The sequence below is a fragment of the Elephantulus edwardii genome, unplaced genomic scaffold, assembly GCF_000299155.1.
Source record: "Elephantulus edwardii isolate Elephantulus edwardi_28Jun2011 unplaced genomic scaffold, EleEdw1.0 scaffold00013, whole genome shotgun sequence".
In the NCBI taxonomy this organism is placed as follows: Eukaryota; Metazoa; Chordata; class Mammalia; order Macroscelidea; family Macroscelididae; genus Elephantulus; species Elephantulus edwardii.
The window spans coordinates 4071693-4085805 of NW_006399763.1; the positions used below are offsets into that span (position 1 = coordinate 4071693).

A 14113-nucleotide genomic window follows, 5' to 3' on the forward strand; every position below is an offset into this window, starting at 1 on the left:
AGGGCCTAGTACAGTATTTTATACAATCACAATCTGAAAACATCAACTATGACTTTGTAAAAAGTTAGAAAGTTGAAGAGTTTTCAAACTATTATTGTTAAGAGTGTGAACACTTTACTATCAACATGGATTTGCTTACGCTTGTGTTGGATAATGAGAAATCTACTAGACATACCAGAAAAAAGGAGTAAGTTATATTTGTTGAGAAGCAAGCAATGGGAAGGAGACACTGTAATGTGGTTAAGAACATGGATTCTCGAACCAGATTTCTTGAGTTGTGCTTCAATTTCTTCATAGGAAGCATGGGGAATACGAACATTATCTACTCAGTGGAGGCTATTTTGAGGATTAAATAATGTGTGAGTTAATATGGGTAAAGCACTTAGTTGCGTTTTGAAACTTGATTGACGTGTAGAGTTCTCCAGCCAGGAATTAAGAAGATGAAAGACCAGGGTGGCGGCGCAGGCCGGTTTAATTCTATTTTCTCCACACTCTCGTGAAGAAGGCAAGACAGAACCCTTCTGCCTAAACCATACAAAGAGAAATCTAAGGCTCAGTGAGGAGGCTAGTGATTAGGTCAATAATTCGAGGAACTATTTTGGGAAGAGCGAGTCTGCTATCTGGCTAGGTGCTCTGAGCACCAAGGCAAGAGAGCTCAGTCCCACGACAGGCATGGGGTACCACCACAGAACCCACAAAAGGAATAGCTCCAGAAACTCGGGTGGCAGATTAAAAGCCAGATGTCTTTTCTTACGGGTAAATTACTGATCCTCGTCCATGATACAAAGGCTTAAGTGACCTAACTCTATGCTGAGCGCCGAGAATTCTCGGACGAATTAGATCAAGCCCAGATTTGAGGCAGATGGGAACTAAGGAGTACAAATCCCTATAACGAACCTCTCAAACGTCGAAAAGCTCGGCAGGACGAATACAACTTCCACCCGGCCTTTCGCTTTCCCCGGGTCCACCTTTAAAGGCCCGCCCCTAGGGGCGTTCCCGGACTGCGCCGTAAAATAGGGAGTATTCTTTGCTACTTAACAGCCCGCCTCCATCATTACGGCAGCCGCATTCCACGCCTCTAATATGGCGTCCCCCATGTAAATAGCGTCCGTGGTTTCAATTCCACGTGATCATTAGCAATACTGAACTGGAACTGTTATTATCTAGTACGGGTTGCAGAAAGCAACAGTTAAAGTCCGTTTCAGATCACAGTCTCAGAAAGCCTACCTACTTCCAGAGGATCAAGAGTCGCTGCTTCCTTCTTATCCCTGGAAGTTCCTCCTTCTCCCTTGGTTTGATTCCCCACAGCACCGCCGGACAACTCTGGTGCTTGATTCGCCCCCGATTCAGATCATGAACCTCCGGCAGCTGTTTTTGTACTTTCCCCGCTATCTCGGGGTCTCGAGTTCCTTACGTCGCTGGTGGTGGTCCTCATCTCTCAACCCCATATCCACAGTGGGCTCCTGGCGTGGCCAGTCCTCCAAGTCCCCGGCTCACTGGAACCAGGTGGTGTCAGAAGCTGAGAAGATCGTGGGCTATCCCACGTCCTTTATGAGCCTCCGCTGCCTCCTGAGCGACGAGCTCAGCAATATTGCCATGCAGGTGCGGAAGCTGGTGGGGACTCGGCACCCTCTGCTTACAACGGCCAGGTGAGCTACACTCCTTCGGCCGACACACGCGCGCCAACTTGCCTTTTTCGTGGCCAGCACACTCTTGCTTCTCGCTTACGTCTTTTTACATTCTTCTCTCAGCCCTTCTTTATTTTCAATGTTGTCTCCTCTAGTCTCTGCCATAACTTCCTTCCCCTACTTGCTAAGTTGGTAACATGATTTATCTTTTGAGAAACTCTTGTATGTTTCTCGTGATTTTGCCGATTAACATAAAGGGTAAAAATGCTCCCAGTGGCTCTGGTGGCCTACTGGCAAGGAGCTGCAACTACAATCCCAGAGGTACACGGTTCGAATCCACCAGATTCTCTGCCAGGGAAGGAGGGACAATCTCCTGTACCAGTCAGATCTGATTTGACGGTACACTCACACAAAAATAATAAAATTAAAAAAAAAATGCTCCCAGTGACTTGTGGAAGAAAGAAGTATGAAGTGGGTTACCGTGTCACTTTCTGTGAATGGTCTTTAAAGTGTGGAATTGATGTATATTTTTTGTTACACACTTTTTTTAAGAGAGTTCGAGACCAGAAGCAGGTGTGTTTGTGTGTGAGGAAAAGAGAGAGCAAGCCAGAGGCATAGACAGACTGAAGGGTAGAGGGTTCTTTGATATAAGAATTTGGCCAGTTAGTAGATACTTTTCGCTTTTTGGGATAAGGTGGTATAATACTGGTCTCATTGCTGTACAGCGGTAACTCGTGGTTGCTGTGATGCTGAACACCGTGACACTGATGTGCCAAATGTGATAATGGTTACCCATGGTGGACAGTATTTGCTGGAGTTTCCCAATTAAACCAAGCCTGGAAGCAGGAGTGGCCACATGCACTTCCAAAATGGCTTGCCCCGGGAAACTCTATGAACAGTGCTTAGGCCTTTCGTTCATAGGGTCTCTAATGAGTTGTCTAGGACTCGGGTACTTAACAACAACATGCTAGATTATGGCTGATTTTTAATGACCATAGCTTTTGCTTACACTTAACAAAAGCAGCTTTTCATTTGAACATACTTTCAAACTTACAGAAAAGTTATGAGAATGAAAAATAGAACAAAGAGAGCACACTTCTGTACTTCTGTAGGTCAGATTCACCTATTATGTACACAGATGTTAGGTGCCAGTGAGTTGGTTCTGACTCATAGTGGCCCTGTGTACAACAGAATAGAACACTGTCTAGTCCTGACCCATCCTAACAATCATTGCCTTGTTTGGACTTGCTGTTGCAGTCACAGGGTCAGTCCATCTCATTGAAAGTTGTCCTCTTCTTCCCTATGTTTTGCCAACAGTGAAGTCCTACTACAGGGTCTAACTCCTCCTGATAACACTTCCAAAGTGTATGAGTTGAAGCCTTACAACCCTTGCTTCTAAGGACCATTTAAGCTGTGCTTTTTCTAAGACAGTTTTGTTCATTCTTCTTGGAGTTCAGGTATACTCAGTGTTCTTTGGCACCACCATAATTGATAATACTTCTTTGACTGTCCTTTTTCCTTGTCCAGCTTTACCATACCCATACAGTGGTTGACAATGCCACAGTCATGAACTTTTGGTTAGAGTAACAAGCTATGCACTCTGCCACAGGTGCTTCTTAGACCTCATATGCACTGTATTGTTGCGTCAGTGGGTTTTCAGAATTTTAAAGTTAATCATATGAGAGGAGGTTGCCCATCTTCTCTCCTCCCACATGAAGAACAGCTGATGGATTCAAAGCATATGACTTTGGGTTGATGGCATAACTCCTTATCACTAGGCCACCAGCGTTCCCTAGATGCATCATGAGATTATTATTGTATCCCATTGGGTTGGAACCGACCTATAGCTGATCCTCCAGCAAGTTTCTTGAGGCAGTTAATTGCATGGGAGGAGATTGTCCATCCTTCTCCCGTGAAGCAGCTGGTGAATTTGAACTATGTGCCTTAGGATTGCAGCACAGCTTCTTGCCACTAGGCCATCAGAATTCCCTAGATGCACCATAATTCTCAACATATAGTTGCTTTTTAGCACATTAAAGAGATCTCTTGCAACATATTTGCCAAATGCAATTTGTCCTTTAATTAATTAACTGCTGCAACCATGGCCATTAATTGTGGATTCTGGTAAAATGAAATCCTTGACAATGTCAAAATATTTTGTTTATTTGTTCACTTTGTTTATGATAATGTTGCTTTTTGGTCCAGTTGTGAGGATTTTTATTGCCATTAAGGTTTAATCCATCCTGAAGATGTTTTATGTTAAGGTGTAATCCACATTGTGTGCTGATGCAATAGGCCTACCTTCTTCACATGATTCTGGGGGGGGGGAATTATGTGTACACCTCCAGAGATAATATACTGTATGTGAATAGTAGGCATACTGTTGAGTTGGTTCAGACTCATAGTAGCCCTCTACTGAGTTTTGAGGCTATATGGGAAGAGGTGGACCATCTTTCTCCCTCATAGCAACTAGTGGATTTTAACCACTGACCTTTCATTTAACTTATTTTGTGTGGCCTCTCCAAATAATTGAGGAGTAATGATTTCAGTTTGAGGACTAAGATCCATCTGATTCAGGCCATGTTTTTTCTGACCACTTGCTATGCATCTGAGAGCTGGACAATGCATAAGGGTGACAGAAAGAGAATTGATACCTTTGAGTTGTGGTTTTGGAGAAGAGCACTGAATGTCTCGTGGACTGCCAAAAGAACAAAGAAAATGTCTTGGAGAGGGTGCTGCCAGAGTGTTATTTGGAGGCTTTGCTTCACATACTTCAAGCATGTTGCTAGAAGGGAATATTCCTTGGAGAAGGACATGATGTTTGGAAGGGTGAAGGGTCAGCAGAGAAAGACCCTCAACCAGGTGGATTGACATGATGACGGTCACAGTGGGCTCTAGTGTGTCAGGAAGTGTGAGGATGGCATAGGATCGAATGAGGTTCAGATCCACTGTTCATAGGGTCACTATGAGTCATTCTTGACAATACCTAGCAACAACATGTATATGTGTGTGTGTACATTTGTATAAACTTATATAAATAAACACACATACACACATATACATAGAGAGACAGTGCAAGAACATGTGCTTTGGTGTCATGGTACGGAGTTGTGTTGTCAACCAAAAGGTACATGGTTCAAATCATCTCCTGGTTCAAATTACCAGCTGCTCTGCCAGAAAAAAAATGAAGAGTCTCTGAAATTGTGATATGTGGTTTAAAATCAAGAAAGTGTGTTGGGGATGTATCCTTTCTCCATACCTATTTAATCTGTATGCTGAACAGATCACTCAAAAAGTTGGACTCTGAGAAGAATGTGACATTAGGATTGAGGGAAGACTCATTAGCAACCTGCATTATACACATGCTACAACCTTGTTCACCCAAACTGAGAACTTGACATGTTTGCTGCATAAGGTTGACTGTAGTCTTCGTATGGATTGCATCTCAACTTAAGAAAATAAAGATTGTCACCATCAGGTCGATAGGCAACATCATGCTAGATGGAGAAAAGAATGAGATAGTTAACAGTTTCATCTTTCTCAGATCCATCATCAACACTCTTGGTACCTGCAGTTAGGAAATAAAAAGCTGAGTTGTACTGGGAAAATCTGCTCTCAAGGACCTCCTAGAGTGTGAAAGAGTAGCGATGCCAGTGTGAAGACTAAGGCGCACCTGATCTAGGCCATGTCTTCTCAACTGCTTGTTATACATCTGAGAACTGGACAGTGACAAAGGATAATGGAAGAAGAATTGATGCCTTTGAGTTGTGGTGCTGAAGAATACCGAACATGTATATTTTAAACCATGGACTGTCAAGAGAACAAACAGGTCTGTTCTGGTGAAGGTGATTTAATTTTTTACAACATGTATTTGTATGAAATAATACAGAGCAATCTAATACACCCATTATCCATTTACCCCAGTGGTAACATTTTGCAGCTCTGAAGTTTAGTACCACAACTATATGTTACATTGATAAAGTCCTTGTAGAGAATATTTCCATCATTATAAGAATCCTTCATGTTGCTATTATGTAGCCATGGTACTTGATAATTCTACCCTCTCCCACTCCAGTTGCTTTAATATTTTAATATATTTTTCTTTTTTTTGTAACTACAGAAGTTACTAAATAACAATAATAAAATGGGTTTACTTTTTGGTGTTGTTTTAGTTCTAGGGAGCTCTGATGGTATAATACATGAACCCATAGGTGGCCTTTTCTGGTGGCTTAGCTTCAGTCCATATTATAAATTATATATACAGTCCTTTACCCTCTACAGCAAATACTTCAGGCCCTCCTCAGTTTTAGCAAACAGAGTTGTGTCATCTGTGTAACACTGGTTGTTGAGTATTTCTCCAGTCCTTATGTCACATTCTTCCTCATAACGACCAGCTTCCCTAATGAGTTGTTCCATGTCCAGATGGAAAAGTATAGAGACAGAATGCATCCCTGATATACTTCTTTTCTTTCCTGATTTTGAACCATGCAGTGTTTCCTTGCTCTGTTCTGACACCTGCCTCCTGGTCCTAGTATAGGTTTTGCATATGCATAATCAGGTATCAAATATATTTAAAAAGATCTAACAAAAAGAAGTAAATGACTTGTGGCTAATGTTGTTGTTGTTGTTATGTGCCGTCAAGTCGCTTGCGACTCATAGCGACCCTATGTACAACAGCCCTAAACTCCGCTCTGTCCTGTGCCAATTGCACTGTCTCTGACCCTCCCATCCCAATTATCCCAGTCACTGAATCAGTCCACCTCATAGAGGGCCTTCCTCTCCTGCGCTGTCCCTCCACCCTCCCAAGCATGATGTCCCTCTAAGGACTGGTCTCTCCTCACAACATGTCCAAAGTATGTTGGACGGAGCCTCAGAATCCTTGCCTCCAAGGAGCCACCCGGTTTAACCCTTTCCAGGACAAATCTGTTTGTTTTCCTAGCAGTCCATGGTATTCTCAATACTCTTCTCCAGCACCACAGCTCAAAGGCATCAATCCTCCTTCTATCCTCCTTGGTCATTGTCCAACTCTCTGATGCATAACAAGTGATTGCGAAGACCATGGCCTGTATCAGACGCACCTTAGTCTCCAGAGAGACACCATTGTTCTTCAGTACTTTGGAGAGGTCCCTAACAGCAGACTTTCCCATGGCAATGCGCCTTTTCATTTCCTGGCTGCTGGTGCCAAGACTGTTGACTATGGAGCCAAGCAAACTAAAGCTGTGTACAATCTCAATCTCTTCACCATCTATCCTGATGCTGCCAATTGGTCCAGTGGTGAGAATCTTTGTCTTCTTGACATTGAGCCTCAATCCATATTGTAGGCTGCAATCCTTGACACTCTGCAGCAGGCGCTTCAGGTCCTCTTCAGTTTCAGCAAGCAGGGTTGTGTCATCCGCATAACACAGGTTGTTGATAAATCGTCCACCAATCTTGACCCCACATTTCTCCTCATAGAGCCCCGCCTCCCGGATAATCTTTTCTGCATATAGGTTGAAAAGGTGTGGAGATATGTGGCTAATAAATAGTGGAAATGTTACATGAACCGTTAAATTTAAAGAGATAGTGGTCTGGAATTGCAGTGAAACTTTCATAGAGAAGCTGGAACTTAATAAAATAATGGTTGAATAGAAATTACATGAGTGATGTTATGCATGTATTTATTTTCTTTTATTATTTTCCACTTTCTTAGACTGTCATATCTCTTCTAGGTATATGGACCTTAAGAGCAAAGATATAAAACACAAACAAAAACCCCCAAGAATAAGTAGTGTAGTGTAGGGAGCAGCATTTAAAGAGTTAAAATAGCTAAAGCAATATGTTGTTTTTGTTGTATACTATGCAATTAGAACTAGCCCTTTGTTGACCCTTTGGGTGGATCAGTTCTGATTTGATGGCAAACAACAACAAAACAATGTTGTTGTTGTTGTTGTTGTTATGTGCAGATAAAGAAAAGAAAACACTGCATGGTTCAGGATCAAGATAAGTGTTTATCAGGATGAATCCTATCTCCATACCTTTTCAATCTGTATGCAGAACAGATCATTCAGGAGACTGGGCTTTTTGAGGAGGAATGTGGCATCAGGATTTAGGAAGACTCATCAACATTTCTTTATGTAGATGACACAACCTTACTTCCTAAAATTGGGGAGGACATGAGGTGTTTTCTACGGAAGGTCAAGGACTACAGCCTTAAATATGGATTGAAGCTCAACATCAAGAAGACAAAGATTCACACCGCTGGGCCAATTGGAAGCTTCATGATATATGGAGAAGAGATTGAGATTGTCAACATCTTCAGCTTGCTTAGTTCCACAGTCAGCATCAGTCAAGAAATCAAAGATGAATTGCATTGGGAAAGGCAGCTGTCAGGGACCTCTCTGGAGTACTGAAGAGCAGCAGTGTCAGTCTGGAGAATAAGGTATGTCTGATCCAGGCCATGGGCTTCACAGTTACTTGCTATGCATCTGAGAGCTAGACAATGACTAAAGGCAATAAAAGAAAAATCAATGCCTTTGAATTGTGGTGCTGTGGAATAGTGTTGAACATACTGTGGACTGTCAGGAGAACAAACAGGTCTGTCCTGGAGAGGGTGAAACCAGGCTGCTTCCTGGAGGCATGGATTTTTTTTTTTTTTTGAGGCAAGGATTTTGAAGCTCCATCCCACATACTTTGAGAATGTAGCCAGGAGGGACCAGTCCTTGGAGAAGAGTGTCATGCTTGAAAGGCTGAAGGGACAGGGCAGGAGAGGAAGACGCAGGATGAGATGGATGGACTCAGTGACTGGAGAAGTAGGATCGGGTCTGCCAAAGTTGATGAGATTGGTTGAAGATAGGGCAGAGTTCAGAGTTGTTATATGCTGTACTTAGGGTCACTGTGAGTTGCAGGCAACTCGATGTAACGTAACAACAGCAACATTTACTATCTAAGTTCTGTTTTATAGGTACAGCAAACTAGACAGTATGATATAGGTAGAAGAATGGACTGATGGAATAGAATAGCAAACTCAGTAATAAATCAGTACAAATATGTCCAATTCATTTTTAACAAAAGTGAAAAGCAATTTGAATGAGAATAGTCTTTTTAATAAATAATGCTGGATCAATTTGACATCAGTGGGAGGGTGAAGAAAACTAAACCTCACACCATAAAAGATCAAAGCAAAATAGAACCTAGATTTGGTTATAAAATGTAAAATTCACAGAATGAAAAGATAACCACAGATTGGAAGTAAATATTTGCAAATCACCTAAGAAAGCTACTCAGGCTTTCTACAAAAATGGTGCCGAAAGCAGAGAAGGAAGCCCTTGCCCCTCCCAAAACTGAATCTGAAGCAAAGGTATTAAAGGCCAAGAAGGCAGTCCTGAAGGGCATCCACAGCCAAAAAAAAAAAAAAGAAGATCCACATGTCACCCACCTTCCAGCCAGTGGCCTAAGATGCTAAGACTCCAAAGGCCCCCAGGAGAAACAAGCTTGACCACTATGCCATCATCAAATTTCCCCTGACCACTGAGTCAGCCATGAAGAAGATGGACGATAACAACACACTTGTGTTCACTGTGGAGGTCAAGGTCGATAAGCACCAAATTAAAGAAGCTGTAAAGAAGCTCTGTGACATTGATGTGGCTAAGGTCAACATCTTGATTAGGCCTAATGGAGAAAAGAAGGCCTATGTTCTTCTTGTTCCTGACTATGATGCTTTGGATGTTGCCAACAAAATTGGGATCATCTAAACTGAGTATAGATGGCTAATTCTAAATACAAATTTTTCTCACCAAAAAAAGGGAAAAAAAGAATGCTACTCAGGATACGTATTGTATTTAAAATATGTAAAGAACTCTCTAATGACCAAAAAAGAAAAAATACAGTTAAAAATTGGACAAAAAAAGAGCTAATAGGAATTGCTAGTAAGCTTATGAAAAGATGTTAACATTGTTAGCCAACCACAAATAAATGTAACCAATAAAAAGTTGGGTGTTTTTTTTTTAACATGTGAAAAGTTTGATGAGCTATTACTACATGCTTGTGTTGTTTCCGCTGACCTTTGTTGTCCAGGACTCATGACCATGTGCAGCCGAACTGTGCCTGGTCTTCTGCCTTCCTCAGGCTTGGTTTTGGGTCAGACTGTAGCCATCCGTTGAGTTTTCATTGGCTCATTCTCTGACGTAGGTCAGGACACCTGTTTTAGGTATGCTGGAGCCTGTACAACATCCTGGTAGCACCAAACCTCCATTGACCTGGTGGCTGTGCATGATGGGCACTTACCAGGATTACACTCCTAGCCTCGTGTATGAGTAGCTAGGATGTACGTTATCAAATGCTGGTAAAGATATAGAGAAATCAGAATTCTGACATTTCTAATGGAAATGTAGAAAAGTACAGCCCCTTTGCATTGTGATCTATTAAGTAATTAAACATACATTTATTCCATACAACTCAACAGTCACACTTTGGAGTACTTGCTTCAGAGAAATTAGAAATTATGTCCACATCAAAACCTATATACAAATGTTCATGGCAGCCTCGTTTTCCATTTTGTTAAGAACAGAAAGACGAAAGCACTTCAGATGTTTGTCAGTGGATGAGTGGTTGAACAAACTGTAGTATATACAACAAAGAACAGCTCATCTCACTGCTGTTGAGGTGGATCCAACTCAGTTGACTGTCTAGTGGGTTTTCAGAAGCTATAAATTGCAACAGAGGACATTGCCCCTCTTGCAGAACAGCTGGTTGATTTGAACCATTTGCCTTTGTGTTGGCAATACAACTCTTTAACCGCTCTTCAAGCCGCAGAGTTCCCTAGTGAAATAGTACTCAACAATAAAATGAACTAGTTATACACATTGGGAACTCTGGAGGCACAGTTGATAGGAAGTTGTGCTGCTAAGTCAAAGGTAATGCCTCTTGTGGTTTAAATACACCTAGCAGCTTAGAGGAGGACAGATGGACAGTCTCATTGCATCCTGTTTAACAGTTTCAGAAAACCTGTTAGAGGGTCAACTATGAGTCAGTTCTGACTCGACAACAATAAGTGAATAATACAACAACTTGGATATATCTCAAGAAACTGTTAAGTTAAAAAGAAAACTGTTAAGTTGAAAAAAAAAATCCGTGTCAAAAAGTTCAGGTTCTGTTTGATTTATGTAACATTCTCAAAATGCAAAATTATAGGTATGGTGAACAGAATGGTGGTTACTAGGATTAGGATTGAAGCATTGGGAAGGGAGCAAATAGAAAATGCTGTATTGTGATGGTTTTTGTTGTTGTTATGTGCTGTGGAGTCGCTTGCGACTCATAGTGACCCTATGTACAACAGCCCTAAACTCTGCTCTATCCTGTGCCAATCTCACTGTCTTTGACACTCCCATCCCGATTATCCCAGTCACTGAATCAATCCACCTCATAGAGGGCCTTCCCCTCCTGCGTTGTCCCTCCACCCTCCCAAGGATGATGTCCCTCTCCAAAGACCGGTCCCTCCTTGTAACATGCCCAGAGTATGTTAGACGGAGCCTCAGAATCTTTGCATCCAAGGAGTCATCTGGTTTAACCCTTTCCAGGATGAATCTGTTTGTTTTCCTAGCAATTCGTGGTACTCTCAATACTCTTCTCCAGCACCACAGCTCAAAGGCATCAATTCTCCTTCTATCCTCCTTAGTCATTGTCCAACTCTCTGATGCATAACAAGTGATTGCAAAGACCATGACCTGTATCAGACGCACCTTAGTCTCCAGAGAGATACCATTGCTCTTCAGTACTTTGGAGTAAACAATTTATTCATGGAATAAAATAACAAAGAACTCTACTTATTGTTGATTGCTGTTGAGTTGAGCACAGTTCATAGCAACCCTATGAACAAAAGATGTGAAGACTTTCTATAACTATTGACCTCTATCAAAGTTCATTGAGTTTCCAGAGGTATGTTGTTTAGGAAATGGATGTGGATGCTACTCCTGCTTCCAAAAAGAACTTTATATATCTAAACTTATGTACATATACATGCAGATTAAAAACTAGTGAACCTGAGTTAGATCTGTAGTAGTTTAATAAGGTCTGTTGTTTGGTTAACATTAATGTGCTAATCTAAATTGCCCAATTTTTATATTATACTGCCACTGTATTAAAAAACCACCATTGATGAAGCTGGGTAAGAGTTCATGTTACTACTCTTTATGCTATTTTTACAAATTTCTGTCATTATTAGTTTTAAAAGTCAAAGAATTTCCTTTTACTTGGCTCCACAATCCACTGCAGGACTAAGTAGTGGTTAAGCAATCAAATGATATATTGCATTGACCTAAAAAGAGCTCTTCATACTTGTGTGAAAGCTGAACAGTGAATAAGAAAGACTGAAGAATTGATGCTATTGAATTAGGGTGTTGGCAAAGAATTTATCATGGACTATGAGGAGAACAAACAAATCTGTCTTGGAAGAAGAACAGCCAGACTGTTTCTTAGAAGCAAGAATAAGGAGACTTCATCCCGTGTACTTTGGATATGTTATTGGGAGGGGGCTGGTCTATGCAGAAGGACATCAGACTTGTGAAAGTAGATAGTTAGAATAAAAGAGGAAGACCTGTCATGAGGTGTATAGACATAGGGCTGTAATAGTGGACAGTATGTAACAGTTGGGAGGCAGATGCAGGACTAGGTAATGTTTTGTTCTTGTACATACAAGCTCTATGGATCAGAACTGACTAACTACTGGCATCTAAAGACAGCTCTCGTGGGTCAGACTGTAGGGGAGTTGGGCTGCTAAATCAAAGGTGCCTCTCTCATTGCTTGAGTCCACCAGTGGCTCTCAGGGAGAAAGATAGGCAGTTTCCTCTGAGGTGGTTTTCAGTCTGCTGAAAGGTCAACTGTGAGTTGGTTTGGACTCAGTGGCAATGAATTTGATTATTTTTTTTTTAAACAACAGAAATAGCATCACTATTTTTTTAAAGGGGAAATTTCCTCCCCCCACTCCCCCACCCCCATATCCCAGCAAGCTAGAATAAGATCCGGGAGATGGAAAACCTTTGTGTACTGGTGCGAATGATCAAGTCCATGGTCTTTGCAGTTACTTGCTATGCATCAGATATCTGGACAGTGACTAAGGATGACAAAAGAAGAATTGATACCTTTGACTTGTGGTGCTGGAGCATCACATGGTCTTGAACATACCATGGACCTCCAAGAAAACAAACAGGTCTGTCTTGGAGAGTGTGAAACCAAGTTTCTCCTTGGAGGCTAGTATTTTGAAGCTCGGTCTCACAAACTTTTGGGCATGTGGCCAAGAGAGACCAGTCCTTGGAGAAGGACATCATACTTGGAAGGGCGAAGGGACAGCGCAGGAGAGGAAGACGTCGGATGAGAGGGATTGATACAGTAACTGGGGCAATGGTGGTAGATGTTATCAGAATCAATGAGACTGGATCAGGACAGGTCAGGCTTTTGAGCTGTTGTACATAGGGTCACTATGAGTTGCAGATGATGTAATAACACATAACAACAATTGGTGTCAGAGTAGGTAACTCTGTGAACCCAGACAAGTAATGTCGTTTCTCTGGGCTATAGTTTCCTAAACAATAAAGGTAAAAAGTGAAAATTAGATGATTGTTAATTCTGTTGTTAGGTGCCTTCAAGTAATTTATGACTCATAGTGACCCTGTGAACAATAGATGTGAACTCCGTCCTATCCTGTGCCATCCCCATAATCTCTGACACACTTAAGCCCATTGCTGCAGTCAGTCCATCTCAATAAGGGTCTTCCTATCTTTTGCTGACCCTCCACCTTTCCAAGCATGATGGCCCTTTCCAAGGAATGGTCCTTCCTTAACATGCTCAAAGTATATGAGTGCCGTCCTTGCCTCTAAGGAGCACACTAGCTGCACTTTTCCCAGGACTTACCTGTTTGTTCCTTTGGGACAAAAGTCCAAGGGATAATCAGTACTCTTCTCCAGCACTGCAGTTCAAAGGCATCAGTTCTCCCTTTGTCATCCTTAGTCATTGCCCACCTCTCAGATGCATAGGAAGTGATTGACTGATTGATTGATTGATTGATTGACTGATTGAAAAGACCTTGACCTGAATTAGGCACATTTGGTCTTCATACTAACATCATTGCTCCTCAGTAATTTAAGAGAGGTCCTTGACAGCCCAGTGCAGTATGTCTCCCGACTGCTGATATAAAATGTGTTGATAGAGAATCCATGTAAGATGAAATCCAAAATTCTGTTTATTGAGATAACTTCCTGTGCATCTTGATTCAGCATGTTTTTCTTAATACTGCCTCCATCTGAAGGAGCATCCTTCTGTAGGCCTTACTTTTCCTCCTGTAGGCTGACAGAGAACAGTGTAGCAGCCAACACATGCAACTACTGTTTGCGCATGGCTGAAGACTGCCATGATTTTATAGCATCATGGGCATTTCACATTCATGATACAGGAATTCGGGCCCTGCACCAAGCACTTCTTCTTGTGTTTCCTCTTCTCTTCTGTAGAGGGATGAA

The 14113-nt window shown here is 41.7% G+C and overlaps 1 protein-coding gene across 1 annotated transcript in view; it reads left to right on the forward strand.

Moving 5' to 3' along the window:
• Positions 1-1353: 1353 nt before the first annotated feature.
• The window catches only part of PDSS2 (prenyl (decaprenyl) diphosphate synthase, subunit 2), a 489995-nt gene continuing 477235 nt past the window's right edge, over positions 1354-14113 (forward strand). The window contains exon 1 of the mRNA XM_006881173.1: positions 1354-1649. Coding sequence (XP_006881235.1) covers positions 1354-1649 — 296 coding nt within the window. The remainder of the gene's footprint in view (positions 1650-14113) is intronic.